The sequence below is a fragment of the Tribolium castaneum genome, chromosome 5 (genome assembly GCF_031307605.1).
Source record: "Tribolium castaneum strain GA2 chromosome 5, icTriCast1.1, whole genome shotgun sequence".
In the NCBI taxonomy this organism is placed as follows: domain Eukaryota; kingdom Metazoa; phylum Arthropoda; class Insecta; order Coleoptera; family Tenebrionidae; genus Tribolium; species Tribolium castaneum.
The window spans coordinates 14,874,377-14,898,388 of record NC_087398.1 but is presented as its reverse complement, the minus strand read 5'-3'; the positions used below and the strand labels follow the sequence as shown (position 1 = coordinate 14,898,388).

General features: G+C 29.8%; 1 protein-coding gene across 2 annotated transcripts in view; it reads left to right on the top strand.

The window, feature by feature from the left end:
* Positions 1 to 24,012, top strand: part of LOC661291 (uncharacterized protein) — a 144,780-nt gene that overhangs the window by 107,031 nt on the left and 13,737 nt on the right. For both annotated transcript variants that reach the window (XM_064357046.1, XM_967462.5), the window contains 7 exons: positions 306 to 447; positions 4,375 to 4,574; positions 4,626 to 4,837; positions 8,536 to 10,825; positions 16,303 to 16,784; positions 20,017 to 20,196; positions 20,247 to 20,659. In XM_064357046.1, the coding sequence (XP_064213116.1) occupies positions 306 to 447; positions 4,375 to 4,574; positions 4,626 to 4,837; positions 8,536 to 10,825; positions 16,303 to 16,784; positions 20,017 to 20,196; positions 20,247 to 20,659 (3,919 nt within the window). The remainder of the gene's footprint in view (positions 1 to 305; positions 448 to 4,374; positions 4,575 to 4,625; positions 4,838 to 8,535; positions 10,826 to 16,302; positions 16,785 to 20,016; positions 20,197 to 20,246; positions 20,660 to 24,012) is intronic.

Genomic DNA, 24,012 nt, shown 5'->3' with positions numbered 1-24,012 from the left:
TCAATCTTCCAGACTTTAATCTCGTTGATCGAGTTTTGATAATCCGACGAATTAATTTAGCAAAACTGTTCGAAAAAAAGTAGTTCGCATGTCACCGTAATTAATTCAAAACCGGCGTCAGGCCGCGGCAATAAATTTCAACGACTTTGAGCCCAAATAACTCTTTAAATATTCAAGTGTCAGAAATTTACGCAGCCGTGAATTCGAAATAAACTTTTCCTTTCTCCATACTTAAATAATGGATGTTTGATATTCTTTTCTCTCTTGCAGTTTTCGTTTGTTAAGTTGGGACTTTTCTGTTTCAGACTGATTACTCCAGGCATTTAGAGGAGATCGTGAGGGAAACGGAACAACTTTTGTTAAAAATCGTGCGGACAATGCTCGTAAAAGGTCGACCCTGTGTCGAATTGCTCCGTCTTTGGGAGGGATACTCGAACGTGGATAGTGGTAAGGATTTTTCGTTTACAACGTATTCTTTTTCACGAGCCTTAAAATTCTTACCGCAAAACTGCGAGATTGCCTTCCTATAAATCAGCCCGACACACTGACAGAGAATTTTAATATCAACGTTTTTCATTAAAGGTTGGGGGCTTGTCTCGAGTGAGAAAATGCAATTGATTGGGGTTTAGTGTTCGGGGCTGTTATTACGTTATCATATTTATTGTTTTTTTTAAACGGTTCGAGCAAATGTCATCAAAAATGTGTTGGTTGCTATCTTCAGAATATTAACAACGCAATTTTTGATTTTTTGATAACCTTTCGGTCTCTTTGAACAAAATTCCGCAGTTAAAATAAATTTATGTTAAAAATTAAAGAAGCAGAAATAGTAATTTGAACTAATTGCGTGATTGTTTGGAAATTTTAAGGCAGTTTCACAAAAATATATATTTCACTTGTATAAGAGCAAGCTTTAATCTTATGAAATGGAAGAAAAATGTGTTTTTCATCTTATTATAGAGAGAAAGAGGAATCTTATTAGAGGAATAATTGAATATTTAATATTAATAAGTGATTTTTTGTTTTTTTTTAGCAAAATTTTGCGAGAAAAGGAAGCTTTTCTTTTAACGTAAATAAAAATGTCATTTTTGACCTGATTTGTGATTTTTTGGTCTATTTTAGTGAAATTGTTAGAAATAAGTGAATTTTTTGCTACAAAATCTAAAAAACACCTGTGAAGGACGAAGTAACGAAATTTTCGACTTTTATAAATATTGCAAAAAAGTGAGTCTTTACTCATTGCATTTGAAAACTTGGAATGATTTGTTATTGTACATTTTTAAGATAATTACTGAAAAAATGTTTTTCATAAATAAAAGACAGTAGATTTGGGGAACGTAATAAAAATAACATTTTCGATCTTTATTAGATATTTTTGGTTTTAATTAGTAGAAGAAATTTGTTAAAAATTAGTTGATTTGTTACGCAGTTTAGTAATAACGAAATTATGTGAGAAAGGGATCTAACAAAATGAGCTAAATAAATCTCTCTAAACAGACCAAAAAATCATAATTTTTGACGAAATCTTTTTTAAAAATTTTCTCAACAAATAACAAATGTTTCCGACTTGTTTGTGATTTTTGACTTATTCTCGCGATAATATGCCAAATTGTGAGTTTTTTCACTGGAACAAAGCAAAAGTAATACAATATTTCAGCTTTTTGCTAATTTTTCGGTTTATTTGAGTTGTATTTTTCAAGAAAAGTGAGCTTTTAGCTTAACAATTTGCTTAGGCATAAGTATGTAAATTTGAAGTAATAAGTGATTGTTTACCATTTTAAAGCAAATATCGCAAGAAATTATTTTTTACTTATAAAATGAGGTAACTGTGGTGAAGTAACATTATTTCGTACGATAAGTGAGTTTTTTGTTAAAAATATGTTTTTTACGTAATTTGTTCACCTTTGGCAAAATTTAGTTAAACAAATGTCTTAACTCAACTACTAACAATCTAACGAAAAAAAGTCATGTAATTGTTGACCTTAATTGTTGGGTCTGTTCTATCGAAATTATTATGTGAAATGAAAGAGGTTTTTTCGTTGAAAATTGTGATGAAACGTTTGAAGAGGGCATGAGTAACACTTTTGTTCTGTTTTTTTATTTAAGCTAAATTTTGTGAAAAAAGTGGGAAAAAATCAGAAATAATATTTTTTTAACTAATCTGGGGATTATTCAACATTCTTAAGATAATTTTACAACAAAAAATCACTTAATAAAACGAGCCAAATCTGAGGAAACAAATGATAATTATTATTAAGATAATTTTTTGCAAAATAAAGTTCCTAGGATAATGTTTAACATTAATAAGCTATTTTTGTCTTGCTTTAACGAAATTTTGTGAGAAACCAAAGTTTTTCACTGATAAAACGTTATATACCGCTCTAAACAAATAAAAAATAATTGTTTTCTACTCTATTTCAACAACTTTTGACGAAATTTTGTAAAATAATTAAGTTTCGCATTTAGAAACACTATTTTATTCTAGGAAAATTGTTCAAAATAATGAGAGGTAACACTCTGGAAAAGGCTAAACCACCATAGGTAATAATTTCTAGGTTTGTTTGAATAAGATTTCCTGAAAAAAAGTCTTTTAGTTTAAAAAAATGGTTCAGCTTTTACAAGAGGCAAAATAATTATTTTAAGTTAATTTCTCATCTGATCTTTGAACTTTTTTATGTTTTTTAAAGTAATTTTTTCAAATTCCTTATCCTTATTTTCTTACCCTTCCTTTTCCTGCTGGTGCTATATTTTTTCTCTTTTCTTTTCGATTTTTCTATTCGAGTAGGCCATAGAAGTAGTTCTCCCCTGTATTTTGTAAACATTTTTTTTCTTTAAAAATTTGTTACTTTTTTTTTAAATATTTTCTTTATTAACAATTATTCTTCGCTTTTTTTTAATCAAATCTTTATTTCTTTTCCTTCAGATTCTTAACTATATTCACTATATCCTTTTTCAAGTATTTTTTTCAAGTTTCCTCTTCTCTTCTTCTTACCTTTCTTACACTCTTTTCCAACTAACTTCTAACTCATTTTTTTGTTGGGCTAAACCATTTTTGGTGCCCAATGAAGTAGTTTCTTCTTTTATTTAAGTACATTTCTTTTCTTTTTTTTTAAATATGTTTTGCCATTCTAGACTTTTTCTCTTTTTGCAGCCTTTATTCGAATTTTTTAAGTTAAATTTTTCTTTACTTCTTTCTGTCTATTTTTTTTTTCGATTTTTTGCATTGTATTCTTTTGAAAATAAGTTTTACAATGTTTCTCTACGATTCTTCGTACCTTAAATTCAATCTGTTTCAGTTTATCAAATTTTTAGCATTTTGCTTATTAAGCTTTTGTAAAAAATGGCAATAATAAAATTTACTATTTTTATTCCTATTATTTAATAATAGGAATGAGTTGAAACTCATTTTTAGTCCTTGACTTGTTTTTGACCTTATTGAAGAAAATTTTGCAAAGATATTAGATACTATTGACCTGACTTGACCTGACCTGACCTGCCTTTGACCTTATTGAAGACAGTTTTGCAAAGATATTAGTTTCTCACTCATAAAACGACTTAAATTTAGCAAAAAAATATTAGGAAGAATATTTTGTAAAAATTCTTGAGTTTTTGAAGCAAAATAAAGCAACTTTCCTCGTAATTATGCCATTAGTAGAACAATGCATTTGGTGTTCATAAATTAAACATCTAGAACTAGAAATGGAATGTTGGGCCAAAAAAACACAACTTGCTCTATGATTTTTATAAGTTTTATACACTTCGTTTTTTCGGCACATTAAAATTGAAACGTTTGGTGTGTGCATTACTTAATGAAGTTTTCATAAATTCATTACAAGTTTCTACAAAAAGCATTATTTTCAGAGTAAACATTTATTTTCAGACTGGGGTAAATATCAGATTTCAACATTTACTCTTTCATATAAATGGATTTTTTGTTTAGCCACCTCAATTTAATTCATTTCTTCAAAGCTGGTGAAATAATAAAACTTTCTTTTATCGCATCGTTCAAGAATCGAACAAATCGTGAATTTTGTCACTTATCAAAAGTTTTTGCTTTGGAAAGTGAAAGTTTCCTTCCCGGATTGTTCGCGAATTAGTTGGTATTAGAGCAATGTGTTGTGGTAAATTGTAATTGATTACGCTTTGATAGTTCTAATTTCGCACCTGAGTTTAATCGCAGACATCCATCATCACGCTTTGCTCCCGAGTTGGAGTTCCAGCACATAATGTCATGTATAAATTATACAACTGAACGTATTAGGGCCTACGCCGCCAATATACGCACATTGTGACCTAATAATCTGCAGGAGATAATTAATATTCATGACTATGATTATTCATTTTCAACAAATTGAATTTTCCATCGCTTTTGTTCAGACGTGAAGACTAAGCGCACCATGGAGGAAGAACTGAGCCTATTTCTGCGAAAACTTGACGAATTGGAGAAGATTTGGGCGGTTTTGCCTGGAACAGATAAGCTACGTAGGAAAGCTCGAAAAATGAGGATGAGTGTGAAAAATGAGGGCAGTTTGAATGCCGGTGGTAAATTCGAATGGGTCGACTCGGTTTTGATAAAAGTAAAGGAGAAGCTATGGCGCGAAACGTATGTTTAACTAAATTGATTTTAGTGTTTACAAGAAGGTTCGTGGTTGCTCGTGGATAACGTTAACTTGTGTAGTGCGGCCGTTTTGGATCGACTTAATGCGCTTTTAGAACCGAACGGTGTTTTAACAGTGGGCGAGAGAGGGGTGGATGAGAAGGGACAAATGGTTGAAATTGTTCCTCATCCCGATTTCAGGCTGTTTTTAACGATGGATCCCAAGAATGGAGAAATATCGAGGTAAGTTGACAAAAAAAATCGTTGATACAATCGACTTTAAATAATGACTAAAAGACTGCAGACTGCACCTGATAAAGCACATAATGTTATGATTTTAAAATGATTATACGTTTTCCAATTTTTAACTTTATAAGAATACAAGGATATAAAAATTCAGTAATAAAATTAAATCGAAATTTTATATGCATAATGAAATTTAATTATCTACGAGTAGTTCTTTTTGTGCTAGTTTTAAACTTAAAATTAAAAATCTCAGTTTTATGAAAGTTTACAAGAATTTTAAATTCATGAAACATGCAGTAATTTATTAAAAGTACACATTTTTCTTCGAAATTACCCACATAGAAAGCAAAGCCAACAAATTTTTACTTAAAAAACGTTATATTTTAAAGACGAAATTTTTGTTGTGCTTATTTTAATACAATAAATAATAAAAAATTAAATTAATCAAATAAGTTTATGGGTACTGACTTTTCCAATATTTTTTTCCTCGTTTATTATTTGTGTCTTATTTCTATACTTCGTCTTTTCTAGTCTTTTTTTTCAGCTAATACGGGACATTTTTGAAAACTTGGTTTGTCTATTTGCCTAAAACTTTGTCTCTTTAATTGCAGTTTTCTTTTTTAACAACTTGCGTTCGCTTTTTCTTAATCTAATTTTTTTCTTTTCTACTTTAATTTTTTTGTTTTCAAAATTTTTTAATTGATTTCCTCAGCTTTCATCTTCTTTACAACTTGGTTTTTCTATTTAAAGCATTCTTTTAAGGACAAGGAAATTCCATTTTCATTTGTTTTTCTTTAATATTTCGTTTTTATTTTTTTAATAACTCTGATGCATTAAAAAATTTGCCTTTGTCGAAACTGTTTGTTCTCTTGATTTTTTCTCACCTTATTTAATTTCTGTCTTTTCTTAAATAATTGCTTTAGCTTTAGTCATTACTAGTATACAGAGGGACTTTTTACCCTTTATATTTCTAGGTTTTTCTATTTCATTTTTTAGTTCAACGATGTAGTAGTTTGTTTATTTAAATCGTGTTTTTTCTTTTGTATTCTTTGATTTTTTTTTCTTTTTTAATTTTTGTCGTTCTTTTGAACGATCTTTCTTCGCTTTTTTGTAATAGAATCTATTCTTTTTCCATCATCTCAGTTTTTCAACATTTTTAAATCTTTTTTGTTTAACTTGGTTTTTCTATTTGACGAAAGAATTCTTTGTCATACTTTTTTTTGAAACATATGTTACCACTTAAAAACGTTTTTCTTTGGAGATTTTAGATTTCTCTTCTAACAACCTTTGTTCGCTTTGTCTTAATCGAAACTTATCTTTCTCTCCTTTTACTCGTATTAAATATATTTTTTTCATATTCTTTTTTTTAACTTCTGTTGACACTTCAAAGCGTTTTTTTTTAATTTTGCTTTTTTCTTTTAACAACTTTTTTTGTTTTCTTTAATTTTATTTTTGAATTTTTTTTAAGGAACGTCTTCATCTTTTTTCTGGCTGTTCTTCTTTCAGCCGAACACTTACTGTACAATTTGGTTTTTCTATTTGACAAAAGCACCCTTTGTCTGATTAAATAATTGTGATTTACTTTAACCGAATTTTTTTCTTTAATGTATATTCTTTTTTTTTCTATTTTTAAATATTTGTTGCCAACTTTTCTTTTAAAATCTTTGTTATTTTTTTTCTTAAAGATCTCTCTTTGCTCTTTCTTAATCGAATTTTTTTTGTTTACCTTGTTTTTTTTATTGTTTTTATCCAAATCTTTTTTTACCTTTCTCTTGGCTTCTTGTGTAGCTTCTTCCACGAAAATCTACCAATTATCAGTAGGTTAAAACGTTTTTTAACCTTCTATTTACACCTTTTTTTATTCGAGTAAAACATATCCTTTGTAGAACTGTGAAGTATAATTTTATGTTTAGCATGACTTATTTTTTGTGATTTTATTTCTTTAAATATCTGTTACCACTTAAAACCATCTATATTTTTTATTTTATACTTTCTTTTTTATTAATCATTCTTTATTTTATTGCATTTTTTCTATTTCACTAAAGCACTCTTTGTAGGCCAGTGAACTGGTTTTCTTTTATTTCAATAGTTCTTTTTCTTTTAATATTTTTTTTATTTATTGTTTTTTAATTGGGATTGGGGGCTAAAATAACGAGTTTCTTTTTTTATCGCCGACTAGTTTTATTTTGATCACATTATAAAGGCATAGGACCGGTTTATAGAAAGCGTCATTAATTTAATTCGCAATTAAATGCTTGATTAACTGAACACGTGATCAAATTGAAGCAATTTGGTTTGTCCATTTGCTTTGTTAACTTTTAGCAGCGCAATTAACTTTAACTGAATTTTTTATAAACCGTTTCTAAAAATGCAAAGACCACATTTTCAGGTACTTGTATTCTTACCATTGCACTATAAATTAGTTATTTGTGACCCACATTTTTTGAGTAAAGTTAACTGTGTAAATAGGGTTAATTTATGTAAATTAATAATTACACAATTAGATAATTGTGTAATTATCACAAATTAACAATTTACTCAATGCTAAATAATTAAATTATTACATATTTACTAATAACTAATGATTTGTCAAATAAATTCTAAACTGTGTATACTAAAGTCTGTCTTATTTTATAACGCCGCCTTTGGTTTTGTTGCTAATTACATATGTGTACGTATTATCTTTTTGCAATGTTATTTGTAATATTAACCTAAACGTTTTTTAAATTTTTGGTGTCGGTGTTGTACAGACTGATCCAGTAATACTGAGTGGCAACACATTTGAAAGTATTTGTGCTCGTAATTTGCAACACTGTAACCGAATTCGATTTCTCTTAACAATTATTTGACGTACAACCCCACAAAAATGTTAAATTGTTGTTAACTGGAAGAGTACTCCATTGGTATCCTTAAAAATTTTAAGTCCAGTGTTACCAACAGACTCAGTATTTCTGGATCAGTCTGTAGTTTTAAGAAACAATAAATAAAAAATGTGAGTACCAAATTTAATACATTATTAAAAAAAATATTTCTTTTTTTAGATTACATTGATTTTCTCAAGTTTTTTGTTTCTGTTTTCTTTTTGTCTTATTGTCTAGATTCTTTAAACGAATTTAGTCATTATCAGAATGAACTCTTTTTTTTGTTTTGTTTGTTTTTTCCAAAAGTTATTTTTCAGTTCTTCTTTTTTTTATTTAGATTCTCGTTTAGATTGTTTTCTCTTACTCTTTACATTTATTTGTTTTTTTTTCAAAAACTGTTCTTTTTTCTACTTTTATGTTTTTTTAAATCAAAACTAGTGCCTCAAGTCTTTTTTGTTCTCGTTTTTGCTTTTCTTTCGGCAGACACCAGTTATAACCGTCTGTCTTTTTATGTTTGGCGAAAAAATCTTACAAACAAATGATAAATTCTAGCTTTACGTGTACATATTGTTATGAGTATGACAGAGTAAACACAAATTAAAGTTTAATTTGAACTGATTTAGAAAATAACCCGGCGCATCCACCATTTTTGTAAACAAACCTATTTGTTTTGCAGTTTTATTGCATTTTGTAAACATTTTGTCAATACTAACCAGAAATTAAATTCTACGGACTAGCTGCAACAAAAACCACTCATTAAATTTTTGCTATAATTCAACACAAACGCCTCACAACCCCCATGTGGCGCTCATTAACCGCTTGAAATTTATTTAGGGCCATGAGGAACCGAGGCGTTGAAATTTACATGCTCAATGAGAAAGAAAACGAACACCGCAACACTCTCGATATAAAAAGCCTAATAAGCCGCGAGGGACTGAAAAATATTAACCACATCGAATCCCTGTTACATTTGCATGATTTTACCAGCGAGTTGATTTTGGGCGAAAAACCAAATGTGAACGAATTATTACGCGCATCGGCTCTAATTTCCCAACAAATCCAACACGGCTCGAACCAACTCGACGCATTCCACAACACCATCATGGAAATTTATTACAAAACGCGCTCCAACATGGAGTTCACTTGCAATGATTTCGATACGGTTATTAAAACCGAAATCGGAAAGGTGCTACACCAGGCGACTGCACAACAATTCTACGACGCTGTCACGCTAAAAACGGATAAATTGCACGTCGGGACGGATTTGGAGAAAATTAAACAGCAAGCAACGGCGCTACAAAATAACCCAGTTGATAAATATTTCTTGATTCACTTCTACAGTGTTACCAGTAAACAGGATTTGGAGCTGCGCTCTCGCTACGTTAATTGTTTAATTGGTGATAATCATTCGGTCGCGATTTCTCAAACAATGCACAACTTCATTGAGAGTTTCCCAGTTGAGTTTAAGGACTTTCCGATTGATGGGCGTTGGATCCCTGAAACTAATTACAGGGGGAAATGTTGTTTTGCCAGCAACAGGCTAATCCTCAGTCTGCATTTTATTGCAAACCGTACGATGGAACAATTATGCGGAAAAAAGCCAGGTCAGGTCACACTACATGACTACATGACCCAACGACAAGAAAATACAATCAGCGACCAGTTCGATGATGTTTTAGTCGATGAATTTTTGCACTTAATTGAATCATTCGATAGTTCCTTGCTGAAAGTCCTCACGGACAAGATTGAACTAAGCGACCTGGACGTAATCAAACTTCTGGAATTACTGACTTGGCGGTTTATTTTCAATCGTTGCACGCGGATAGACGTGCGAAAAATCACCCCAAATCAGCTGACAAGTCTCAAAGTGCACTATCGATGGTTTTTGAAATATTCGGTAAACAGCGTGGAATTACTTTTGAACAAACAATCGCGCGAACTGGAGGATGTTTTGGCAAAGATTAATAAAAGTCTGGAAAAACAATTCTCCCCACTTCATAAATTCAGTCAAACCTTCCAGAAACGTAGTAAACCACCACCGAGAGTCGCCAGTTTGGAGATAGACTTAGCAACGTGTTACCAACAAGTTTTGAGGCAATTTGACGCTTTGAAACATGCAAATTTGAGGAACAAAATCATCAGTTTGATGCTTGATCGCGGAACGAGTCTGGACGTGAAAATCAGCGAACTTAAAATGCTTGATTTTGGCGAAAACGCCGCTAATTTAAGCGAGTCTGAGGTGAAGTTGCTGCCAGTGGTTGAGTTCCTGGTCAAGTTGCAATTGAGGAATCACTTCGAGGGGCAAGATTTCCGGTCGTGTCTGAGCGTTCCGATTGATTTAGTGACCGCTCTTTGTCTGTACAGAGAGAGCAAAGACGGCCGACTTTGTCACAGTTTGTTGCGTTCGTTCTTTGCGTATTTGGCGAGCTCGGACTGTGGTTTTCAGCCGGTTTTGAGTCACTGTTTGTTGGACGAAACGGCCAAGTTTGGGAATTTCCGCGATTTGATGAAACAGCATCGACAATTGGGTTTGATTTTGTGGCGGAATTTGCAGCAATTGCACGAAAACGCCTATGATTATCGCGCAAACGAGTGTGAGTTTGTTTGCCAAAGCTTCGAAGGGTTTATTGCGATGATTTCGGAGAGTTTGGGTTTGAAAACCGGTGATTTCCACCAATTAGTTGCGATTTGTTTGAGGGAATTGGAGACAGTTTGCACTGATGAGTTAAGTGAGTCGTTTCTGGGCCATTTGAGGAATTGTGCGAAGACGTACCGAAGTTTGAATGAGTGTGAGGACTTCCACTTGAGTCTTTTGTACGTCCATGACATGCATGTGGAGTTGAGCTATGCTAAAGCCATTCTCAACTCGCGATTGCCCTTGATAGACCCTTCGGTGAAGAAGGCTTTAAAAAAGAAATACAGTGTTGAGACTATTCGTAGTTTCGAGGATTTGAGAGATAGTTTTGTTCAAATGAATGAAGTTTATAGCGGGAATGTCAAAACTTTGCATTCGCATTACAAACCCGTCGTCGACATGATTCAAACTTTAAATATCAGGAACGAACAACTGGGGAGTTATGTCGCTGTGAGGCCCAGAGAAGTGCTCTACGAAGACGTCGTCAAGGTGAGTGTCTTGCTAATTTCTCCCTGGTTACCAGGTCATTTAATTGGATATATTATTGTTTAAAACATTGTACTAAAGTCGGATCACTTTTGTAATATTGGGATATTAGAGATTTTTATTCTGTTATATTCGGAGCAAGTTTTGTTACTAAATCTGATAGTTGGCAATGCTCTCACTACTGTCATGAAAATTTGAAGTTTGTCTTTGGCATTGTCAAAATTAACGAATTTACAAGAATTAAGCGAGCAGCAACGGACTAGCCCCCTATTGCTGTTTGGGTAACCCTATTGAATTGGCATGGGGGCCCGCCAAGACACTCAGCAACCACTGACAAAGGTTATTTTCAATATTATGCCGAGAGAGTTTAAATCAACCTGCGGCTCACACACCAACATAACACACGCCAGAAAGTCTGCTCTATTTACTTCTCGCAAAGGTTTCTGCTAATTCCGGACGAATAATAACTAATTATTTGTCTAAAATAACTTGTAAGGTAGGTTTTACCGGTCTCCTATTTTGTCCGTTCACATTTTCATTACACAAGTTTATTTGATTTATTTGATTAGTTGTCCATTAATTTATTTAGGTTTGTTATTAAAATGTCTTATATTTGATAGTTTTGGTCACGTTTTGACTAAATAAGCTTGAGTGAAGCATTTTTCAGATTGCCTGAATGTCCCTTTTTAGCGGCTGAAAGTGCAAATAATGTTCTCAGATATCGCTAAAATGACTAAGCAATGTTACTTACAAGCAGAAAATTTAACTGACTTAACGAATATTTTGCAGGATTTCTACTTAAAGAATTGAACAATTTGACACTGACATTTAAAGTAACCTATTTCTAAAAGCCTAAATTCGCGGTAAATGACACAACTTACAATGCCAAAATTTTCAAGTTGATGCGATTTTGTTTAATATTACAAAAGTGATCGGAGTTTATATGTGATCATTTAAATTTATAATTGGAGTGAGCGATTTTGTGTCTTTATGGTTGAAAAACTAGTACATACTGAGAGAAGAATGTATTCTAATTGAATATTAATTATCACAATCGGTTTTTTCATACAAGTTAAAAAATAATTAAAGCCTACTTTAATTATAAATTCAAATGATCACATGGTACTTTTTATTGCTTTTGATTTTAGGTAATAAAAGAAAAACTTTTTTATGTTTTTGCTCAAAACAAAATTGTCAGGAGAAAAGAAAGAATTGAAATATCAATTGTGCAAACTATCTAACTTTAATAAAATAATTAATAGTTCTTTTCACTTCAACTAATATTTATTTTAGGGAACCAAATTTTAACTGATTTTTTAAAAACTGTACGCTGTAGACGATAAATAAGGACAGTATCGGAATCCTGAGACAATTTTTCGTAAGATTTGATTCTTTACTTATATAATATAATTATATTATATAATTATATAAGTAAATATAATTATAAAAATACTATAATAGTTATTTATTTAACGAGTTTGAGTGTAAATCGGACGCTTTATTTCACGAGTGGATTTTTAAACCACGAGTGAAAACGAGTGGTTTATCATCCACGAGGCGAAATAAATGAACCGATTTACACAAAAACGAGTTGAATACAACATTTTATTCTTCGAAATAAACTCAGCAAGGCTCAAAATTGCTTTAAATTTGTTAAAAATAATCTGACGTTTCGTACTGAGAAATGTCAAACAGTTGTCAAAACTTCCTTACACAGGAGAAAAACCGTAAATTTTGACAGTGTCGAAGAATAATATTATTTATAGTATATAATATAGTAATATTATATTTATATAAATATAATATATATTTATATAATAATATAATATTTACAAAAGTGTTTTTGGTAAACTACTCGTACAATTTAACTATAGTTTCTCAAAGATTGATATTGTAAAAACGATCAAAACTGAAAAAAAAAATTTCAGAATTCTTGATTAATTTTGTATATGAAGAATGGAGTACCACTTGTGTAGACTGTTTACCTTCAATAAAAACAATTAAAAGCACTTATCTCTTACTCCAATTAACATTTATCTTCTAGAATCAAACCTTGGTCGATATTTTGATGGTGAACTGACCATGAAAAACCAGAACAATTTTGAAATTTCTTGACCATTTTCCACAAGACACAAGTCATTTCAGTATTTTCATTCTATATTTTGCCAAAGGAATTATATTTTTAGAAGGGTTTGTTTTTTAACAAAGTACTTTGACTGATCATATACAGGGTGTTAGGGAATGGCTTAGCAATATTTCGTATGTGAATTTGTCATGATCAGACAAATTAAAAACCCGTATATCATTTTTCCATAAAATGCGTATTTTCTTCAGAGATTTTTATTAACCCACCTGTTGAGAGCCACTGTACGGCTTGTGGTAGTTTATTAACAGTTAATTTTTTCATTAAACAAAATAGAACTGGCGCATAGGCGTTTTGAGAATTTTTCAAAGTTGTCGCTAACATGTTCATTTGTAAGGGAGGTTTGAATCTCGAGTTATGGCCAAAAGAATAATTTTTTTTGTGAAATTTAATAATAACAAAACACAAATTGGAATAGAACAATAACGTAGTGAACCAAGAAGTTAATTTACTTCTGTCGTTTTGTTAATAATACTAAAATTTACCCAGATTTTTATAATTCCAGTTCAGCGGTTCTCAAAATTTGGGACTTTAATTTCAGAAGTTGGGAAAATCATGCATTTTTTATTTACATAAATTTTGCTTAATCGATTTGTCTTGCCATTCTCTATTTACCCTTAATTTTTTGCTAAACAATTCCCACTCCATGACATACATGAACTATCGTTCGTAGACAAAGTATGAAATCAGATTAAGAATCAGATAAGAATAAGAATTTAGCCTATAATGAAGGATCATTTGTCTGAACAGCCTAACTTTAATGACAATAATTTTCTCAACACTAACATTTTATACTGATTTTCGGTTCATTTAAACTTACTTTCTATAAAAAAATACCTTGGTATTGACAACGTATTTGATAGCTTCATAAAGTGTGGTGTTGCATTGGAAGCATTAGAAGTAGAATTTTAGAATCGAATGCTATAATCAACTCTTGAATTTCCGTAAACTGATGCCTTACTTATCATTATTTGGGTTAAAACTGTTAATATAATTTTGTGTTCTGTATATTTTTCTAAACTTCGGTAATCCCTTACAAAATGTTAGTATTGGAAAAAGTCTTGAAAAATAACACGAGTTTTATAGCTTAACACACTTTTTATCTTAATAGATTTAAAAGTATTCTCATTTCGTATTCTAATTCATCTTGATATCTTGTTGAGGGACTAAATTTTGGCTAATTTCGCAAAACTGTTAGCTGTCGATGAAAACTAATAAGGCTGTTTATTCTGGTTCTTCACTTTTCCAAAAAAAAAAAATATTTTTGGAGATGTTTGGTTTTTGACAAACAGCATTTTAGCCAGTTCCTTAAAGTTTGGAAGTTATCTTTATAAATAAAGCCCATAGACAAAAAATGAGAACAGATTCAGCATCCTTGAATAATTTTGGATTTGATGATACGAAAAGCTAGAACATGGATTATCCGAACTTCTATAAAAACAATTAAAAGCATTTGTCTTTTACTCAAACTAAGCTTTTTCTTAAAAAACACACTTTGACCAATACCTCAAAACCTGTTAACTGTAGATGAAAAATAAGGACAGTTTCGGAATCTTTAGGTAATTTGCCGTGAGAAAAATGTACATTTAAATTGATTTTATTATCCGTTTGCCAAAAATAACCTATTTTCAAAAATGTTTGGTTTTTGTAAAACTACATTATAACCATTTTTCTAAACTTTTATCTTTGAGAACCATCGCTCGTAAATGAAACCAAATTCAAAATTTTCGAATGATATGAATCCATATGAAAAACTGTAGAATTAAAATTCTCTGAACTATTTAACTTTAATAAAAAAAAACGAAATGAACCTAAAGTTTAAATTAAATTTAAACTTTAAGTTAAATTTAAAGAAAAACACCAGAAAAAAGTTAAAAAAATGTATTTGGATTCCGGCGCATTCACCATTTTTATTCTTGCATTTAGTTAAACATGTAGATATTTAAATTCCCACAGGAGATGATGTTACACGTATAATGTATAACAGAAGTCATATATGCTTTTTTATTAATAATTACCAAAAATATATAACTTTAACTTTGACCGATATCTTAAAAATTATTAGTTGCGGGTGAGAAATAAAGTCAGATAAGGAATCTTTAAAGCTGAAATTTGCACTACACCCACAAGTGAATAGGATGTTGTTGTTAGCTTAACTTTTAGTTGAATTGCATTAAATCATTACAAATTAATACATTTTGCAATTAAATAAAATACTAAAGAGTATAGAACATACATCGTTTTTTTAACAGTATCCTTATTCATTTATATGTATTTTATTTTGCCAACCATTTTCCAAAAATTAGTTATTATTACTTAAAATTTAAATTATGTTAAATTATTATGGTTTCTTATTTCTTTTGAACAAATTATGATAGATTTTCGCTTTTATTATCACATGACAGTGTCATAAAAGTTACCTTTATTAACCATTTTTGAGGTTTTCTCAAAAAAGTTGCGTATTAGCTGTTTCAAAACGATGCCAACGCCACCGTTTCATTTTACTAAATTATTTTTGTAAATAGGGTTGATGAAAACGTGAAATAGCTATTAATGATTGGATCTGTCATAACTATAAACTACATAGTGCATAGTGTATAAATATTTGATACTAACTAATTTTGAGAGAAAATGCGACTTTGGCGTTCACATAGTTTTGAAACAGCTAATACACTACAAAAATCAAGTATCACATTTTTTCTAAATTTTGTAATTTTGATTTTTTAAGTGTTTTTCGAAAAGTGTTAAATTGTCACCGTAATATATAAAGTTTGGTACTAAGTGTTATTTACAAAAATTGGTACAGTAATTTTGAAATCAATATTTTTTTACTTCCCTAACAGTTTTCAATAGCTACTCACAGTTTATCTTCGTTACGTGGTCTAAAATTACTTTTGTAATTTGTAATTATTTTATTTTCATTTTAACTTTTCGTCTTCTTTCCAACACAGTTGCGTTTTTTTTGGTCTTTTATTTTTTTACTTGTATTAATTTTTTGTGTTGCAAACACTTATTATGTCTAAAGAAAATGATAATTTACCATTAAATCGTATTACAGTCAAGTCAACTTGAACTTCATTTATTTAAAACTTTTTTATTTATTAAAAAAGTTGCTTAAAAACCGTGCTTACAGAAAGTATCAAGTATATTTAAGAAAGTTTTTGCTTACAATTACAAATTATGCTTTCTCATTCAGATACGATACTTTCTGAAATACAAATACATAAAGTTATAGTTTTTTTTCAAAGTAAAAAACAATAATTTGTTACATTACACGTTATCGGAAAATGACTTATGACAGTGTGATGCATTACTTCCAATCATTGAATTTTTTCAGGTGGTAAATCACGCCTTTTCCACGATTTTATCCTGTCGATACGTCGACGGGATTATCCAGAATGTGGATTCGGTGGTCAGGGATTTAATCAGAGGCGAGTGGACCCCGGACTCGGAGCGAATTTTAAAACAGTACGAGTCCTCACTTTCAAGTTATTCTAATCTGATCAACGAGTGGTCGAAATATGCGCCCTCTTATCCCGACGTTATCGAGCCTCTTTTGAGTAACTTGAGCGAGTTTTTGTACGGTCTCAAATCGAATTTGGCTCTGGTACGAAAGCTCGTCTTGAGACACGAATGTGCAAAGTTCGGGTTTGACATGCAAGACGAACTCGGAGCTTTGGTTGCGATTCCGAGTCTTGACCGCCAACATATTCGCTATGAATCGCTAATTGAGAGCTACTCCAAGCCGCAAGTTCATAAGTTCATCGATTATGCGCTCGGGAGTGAGGAAAACGCAAATGTGAAGAAGGAGCGGTTGAGGTAAGTTGCTCAATTGTGAATACATTTACAAAGTTGCGAACGCAAGGTTATCTTTCAAAGTTTACAACAACACTATTTCTTTCATTTTTTGTTTGATTGGTGGCCCGCGAGGCAAAACAATTCTTATTTTAATCTGTTTATTTCGTGCTTTAAAAGATTTCTTTGACATAAGATGAATTACATAGTTTCGATTGTTTTTACAAGATTTCTTTGACATAAGATGAATTACATAGGGTTTCGATTGTTTTTGAGGCACAAATTTAATTATTTTGCACGAATCAAAGAAAAAATCATCAAATTATCCGGAATTAAGATCGTTATTTTTGTTAATGTCGAGTATTTCATCGTCTGTTTTTTGAGACAAAATGTTACTTATTTCATACATTTTTTCAAAACAAGCTGAATTACTTTATTATATGTCGTGAATACGTTGAAATCGATTCTGAGTGATTTGTCTCTTGTTCAAAACAGAATTATATTTATTTGGAACAAGCTTAATTACGTTGCTTTGACAATTTATATTATATTAAAGCCTTAAATTCAATTATTTTACGGAACTTTATCGAAACAAAGTAAAATAATAATTGAACTAGTCGTGAATTACGTTACTTCAACCAATTCTGAGCAATTTACCTTTTTAAAGCAAAAATTTATTATTTAATTTGGGAGATTTATTGGAAACATGTTGAGTTATATTACTTCAAACAATTTCAAGCAACTTGTATTGTTTTTGAATCCTAATTTTATTTAATTAATTTTAAATATAATAATTATATTTCTCTTATATTAGCTGTTTCAAATTTATTAAAACGCCACGACGCATTTTCTCTTAAAATTTGCTGTTATAATTTATTCACGAACAGAAAAATAGTAGATAATGTAATTTATACTTTCAATGAAAGATCTAATCATTAATAACTCTTTTATAATTTTATTAATCATATTTAAAAAATAATAAAATGCGACGTTCACATTTTTTTTGTTTTGAAACAGCTAGTAAGTATTATTAATGTTGCTGCTTATTCCATAGATACGAGTCTTTAGTCTAGACCTTTAGTCTACAAGTGGTACATTATTTAATTTAGTTATTTTTTGTTGGTAACATTTTTAGCCTTTTTTTAATATCTGAATCCTAGATTATAAGCACTATTTTAAAACACGTTTCCCATAGCAATGTGTTTTTACTGTTTTAAAACACGTTGTATGAGAAGTGTAAAATGTTCCAACAAAAAAAGTTTATATTGTTTTTGAGCTCTGAACGCAATTATTGTACGAGGTTTTGTCCAGTTAGATTAAAAATATCACTTAAGTAAGTTCGAACTACATATATTATTATATTATTTTTTTGAAACCACAAACTCAATTATTTTGCGAGATTGTATCAAAACAATGTAAAAAACACTAAACTAGATTGCTAGATTTTGTTTAAACAAAAAAAAATCACTAGCTGGTTAATTTCTTGACCTACTGATCTCTTTCGTGAGACAGAAACTTACTTATTTTTAGATTTTTCTTCGAAACAAGCTGATTTGTGCATTTTATATATTTTTCAGCTTTAAATTTAAATATTTTGCGAGATTTTGACAATTTTGCCCTTTATTACGTTTCTTTTATCAATTATCTTTTTTGAGGCAGAAATTAATTTTTTAAAGGGACTTCTTCGGAATTAAACTAAATTACATTATTACTTCAGACTATTTCGAGAGATTTCTGGTTTGTTTTGAGTCCTAAATTTTGAGCGATTTTATAGAATCAAAAATAATTAATAGTTTTGTCGTGCATTACGTTATTTCACCCAATGTTGAATGATTTATCTCTTTTTGTTGAGACAAATTTTTTCATTTGCAAGAGCTTTTTTTGATCAGGCTGATTTACTACATTAATTTAGGCAATTTTATGCAGTCTTTCAGCCCGAGACTTAATTATTTTAAAAGATTTTGTCGAAACTAAATAAAAAATCAATACACTAAGTCTGAGTTAGGTTATTTCAGATACGATTTTGATGGATATCTTTTTTGATACAGAAACTTTTTTATTTCAAGAGATTTTGGCGAAACATCATAAGTTGTTAGGTTTTATGTCACTTCAGAAATGATAAATATTGACGAAACACAAAATTAACTCTGAATTAAGTTAGTATTTCAGCCAATTCTGAATGGCATTTTTTTTGTTGGTAACATTTTAAGCCTTTTGTAAAATATCTGAATCCTAGATTATAAACACTATTTTAAAACACGTTTCCGATAGCAACGCGTTCTCACTCTTTTAAAACACGCTTCCCATAGCAACATGTTGTAAATTAATGTTTTCACTATTTTAAAACACGCTTCGCATAGCAACTTGTTTTAAATTAAAATGCTCCAACAATTGAATACCACTCATACTAAAATGCCTAAAGTTCTCGGGTGTCTAGGTGTCTAGGTAACGACAACCCTGCACCTTTTAAGCTTGTGTTTTTTCAATCATTTTATTAATAACATATTTAAGAGTTTTCTTCAAAACGAAAATTATGTTACTTTAAACAATTTCGTGCGATTTATTTTGTTTTAAATTTAATAAATATTTTCCAAGATTGTGAATAAAATAAAAATCGGTAAACTAGTCGTGAATTATATTTCTTTAGCCAAATCTAAATGGTTTATCTCTTTTTTGAGATACTAACGGATTGAAAATTTTGGGAGATTTCATCAAAACCAAATTTTAAAAAATATGACGTCGTAACATTAACATACATGAATAAAAAATACCAAAAAATATCGATAAATATTGAAACAAAATAACTTCTTTGTTTGTTCTAGTTATGTGATGATTTCTATGTTCTCAATAATTTAAAACAAAAACCACCCAAAACTAATTTCAAGAGATTCAGCTCGTAAAGAAACTAATTTTTGACACTGAGGGAAGCTGATAATAAACTTCAGACCTTCAGAGTTTTATTAATATTTTACTAACGCTTGTGTTCTTAGTTTTTATTTATGAGATTCTAAGTTTACATATTTCGTATTTTCACTACTGAACTAAACAACATTAAACGAGAATGAATTACGACAGTCCAATATTCTCAAAGGAAATGATCTTATCAAATATACTTTATTCTTTGACTAGTGACATTTTAAGCCTTATTTTAAAGCAAGTCCTATTCGGAATGTTTTCCAGCACATGTACAAGATTAATTTATTTCAACAAAAAGTATTTGCGTGTCTTTAGCCTTCAGTTTCCGTCTCCGTTTCAGACTGCTGAAGTGCGGCATCCAAGAAACATTTAATAATTGTATCCTGGACGTAAACTCGACGGGAATATTAAATTTCTCACATTTCGAAAATTTCCTTAAAGCCTTCGTGAGCGCGTGGAACGAGCAGGAGAAAAATCGCGAGCTTGCAGAGGCAGAAGCCAGCGCTTTGTACAAAACCAGGTAATTTTCATTTCTTTGTTGTTATTCGTTGACCCGACCGATAAATCTAGGACGAAATGTGACGATAAGCCCGAAGCCGAACAAATCGAAGACGAACTCAAAGAATTATTCCCAAATTACCACGACCAAGATTTCGCTGATATAATGCGAAAAGTTGACGAAATCGAATCGGTCGAGAAAAAATCACAACCCGATGTTATTTCGCACGAGGATGTTAAATTCGTTGTTGATTTGCATGTCTCGCTTGTGCAGAATTTTACCAAAACTGAGTGGTTGAATCCGGAGAAGGATAAAACTGTAGTTGTGGATTTCCTGAATCCGTTGATTGAAAAACACAAATTGTTTAAACAAATTTGTGGGAAGGTTTTACCGGCGTTGGACTACCGGCTGGATAAGGATTTAGTGGAAAGTATGAGCGTCTTGCTCTGTTTCGTGCAGAATTACGGAGATACAAATTATTTAGGTGAGTTTTTTCCTAGACTAGAGCAAGCAGATATATTTTTGCCGTAATTTAACTTTCAGAACCTTAAAAGCTAGAGTATTTGAAAATTTAATAAACAAAAACTGGTAAAGCAATCATATACTGACATTTTTAACTTACTACCTTCTACCACAAGTTCAAACAAGTTTATTATCAAATGAGTTATACAATTTATAAGATATTATTAATCTTCATATTATGGATCCTGCTCTATTTTATACTCAAACTTCAGTCTCTATTAGTTTATTTAACTTTTTCAGAACAGTTTTTATGTGATCAAAACGTTCGTGCTAATTTTAAGATTTATCGAAATTTGAATAATTCAGTTTTTGTTTAGGACATTTTTATATCTGATTTGTTTAATATTTTTCGAATTAGCAGAATTTTGCTTCAAGCGAGTTTAAAAACAAGCAGTGTTTTTTTTGCCAATTGATAAAATGATGCTGTAGTTCTTTCCAGCCAGAGCTTTATGGTCAATCTTCTTATAAATTTTGTGTTGTTTATTTTTTAAATTTATCTTGCTTTTGCTGTACTACTTCACGTTGCCCAACTTTCTAGTGCTGACTTTTTGTTTTTTAACAATGTAATAATTATTGTAGACTTTAATATTCTTGAATTCTCTTCTGTAGCACTTCCCAAGTCAAGTAAATATATTGAATTTCTTAAAACTACTCAATAATTCGAAAGAATTTTATAAGAATTATTTCAAACGTATTAGCATCAATAACATAAAATACCCGAATGGGAAATTAGACTAAATAAAAAAATATTCAATTAGAAAAGAGTTCGTTAGGCCAGGTCAGGTCAGATCATTAAATAATTTAATATTTTAGCGATATAAACACTATCTGCTTATCACATAAGCCAAGTTGTTGGTCAAATTGAAACTAAGAAGACAGTTCTTTATAGTTATTTATAATACTCATTTAAAGAATAATTCAACACTTTCAAAAGTCTAAAATATACGTAGGCACACAAAACTTATCTCTTCACTTCGGGCGGTTAAAAACTTGCAGATAAAGTAATCTTTGAAAAAAATACACAATTCAATTCTCAACGAACAAAACACTTCAACAAAAATGAGATGGCTTGTTTGAAAATTACAAATAATATTTTAATTAAAATCATAAATAAATCACACAATTATTAAAAAGTTCCTGGAATTGATAAAATAAATAATTTTTCTGTTTAAAATAGTACTTGCATGTCATTTTAATAATCTTATTGCAAACTCACGTTTTTTCTGAAATCTCTAACTTTTGAAATCAGTTATTTAAAATCAAAAAATTGAAGTACTAAAAATTCATCGAAATATAAACCTAAATCAATGTGTAATTTTTTGAATCTTAATTAATTTATAATAAAACTGTTTAAAATATAACAATGGATGTTTTGTTGCGAATAAGTGCAATTATTATTTTCAGGATTAAGCATTAAATAGTTATTGTTTAACGAGTTTGAGTGTAAACCGGACGCTTTATTTCACGAGTGGAATATTAAACCACGAGTGAAAAAGAGGATGATAATCCACGAGGTTTACGCGAGAACGAGTTCAATACAACATTTTATTCTTCGAATTGGACTCAACAAGGCTTAAAATTGCTTTAAATCTGTAAAAATAATCTGATATTTCGTATTCAGAAATGCCATACAGTTGTCAAAACTTTCTTACACTGACAAAACCCGTAACATTTGTCAGTGTCGAAGAATAAAATAAATTGATCCCCATTTTTTTTCTAAAAACATTTTTTTTCACATTCGATTATTTTACTCAAAAGCTATACATTTTATGTAAAAAATGTACACGAAACAAAAAAAATTTTGAATAGTGATCCTAAAGCCAAAGTAATTTTTGCTACAATTTAAGATTCGTGTTTTACAACCTTACAATTTGCACTGTGAAATGACTATTTAAAATGAATAACATAATCTAAATTTTTGAGGTAGTTTTTAAAATCAAACAATTCTACAAAGTTTAAGCAAAAATTGAAAAAACACTCGTCAATTTACTTTTTATGATTAAACTTGGTTAAAATATTTACTCTTTTTCGGGGGACAGCTTGTATAATTAAAGAGAAATCAAAAAAGTTGTCTTAAAGGATTTTTTTGGTGTAAAGATCAGCAGAAATAAGTTATTAAAAAAATGAAAATAGAATAGGCAAAAAAACATAATAGAAATGCCTATGCTATTTATATAAATATAAATAATATAAATAATTTTATAATGACATTTTGAAAAACAATATTAAATTTATTTTTAATAAAAAACAAAAATTTAAAAATGGCACAATTCAAATTAAAGGTGCTTTTTTCAGAGTCTTCTTTGTGGTTTTATTTAGCTCTAAATCCTCTTTCTTATATTTAGATTTTTTCTGGTTATGCTTTTAATTAAAAAACAAAATTAAATAAGAGTTTTTTCTATAGTAGACAAATACTACATTCTAGCCATTAATAAAGAAAATAATTTTTTTAATGAAAATCACGGAAAAAATTAGAGTTTTAATAATGGGGATTTGTAGAAATAGGTATTTAGCTTTTAAATAATCAGATAAATATCACCAACTGATATTAAAGGGGAACTTGTTAACAGTTGAGTGAGATATAAGCAATTAGTTTAAATACAGTTGACTTTAAAAAATATATTTTGTGAAAGCTATAAATAACTTTGCTGTTCCAGTTTTAGTTTATTTGAGATTATGAAATGAAAAAATCACTGATAGCAATATCATTAACATTAAAATTTAAACACCCTTCACTCATTTCATTTAGGTCATAGAGGATATCTAGAGAAAATACACGGCTAAATTTTCCGAATATACCTAATCTGCATATTATTTTAAATTATAGTTATAATAATTTACGAGTATTTTATTAAAAACATTTTTTAAGTGATCCCAACATGAATGAAAGAAACAAAAAGTTCTAATTGAAAAAGAATCAAAAAAGAAAAACCTTTACATGGACAGAAGATTAAGTGAAAAAATTATCTTCGGTGATTGTGTGGAACGCAGTCTGAAAAAATACTTGCATCTCATTTTTTCTTGTCAACTTTTAACTACAATTAGACTCTATAAGTTGTCAGAATAATTCGTCACGAGTTTGTTTTCATTTCGGGTTTGATTCAGACCAAATTGTCTTATTTTAAATAGATAGAACAGTTCTAACTAGTGAAGATATCACTTTTTACCCTCGTTCCTAAATTAGAGAAACATACATTTACATTTGACATAGTAGTTCCAAATACACTCAACACAAAGATATCTAAACACATGATATTAACTTGTCTGTTAAATTTATTCTCATTCTTTAGTCATCTAATCATTAATTTCAAACAT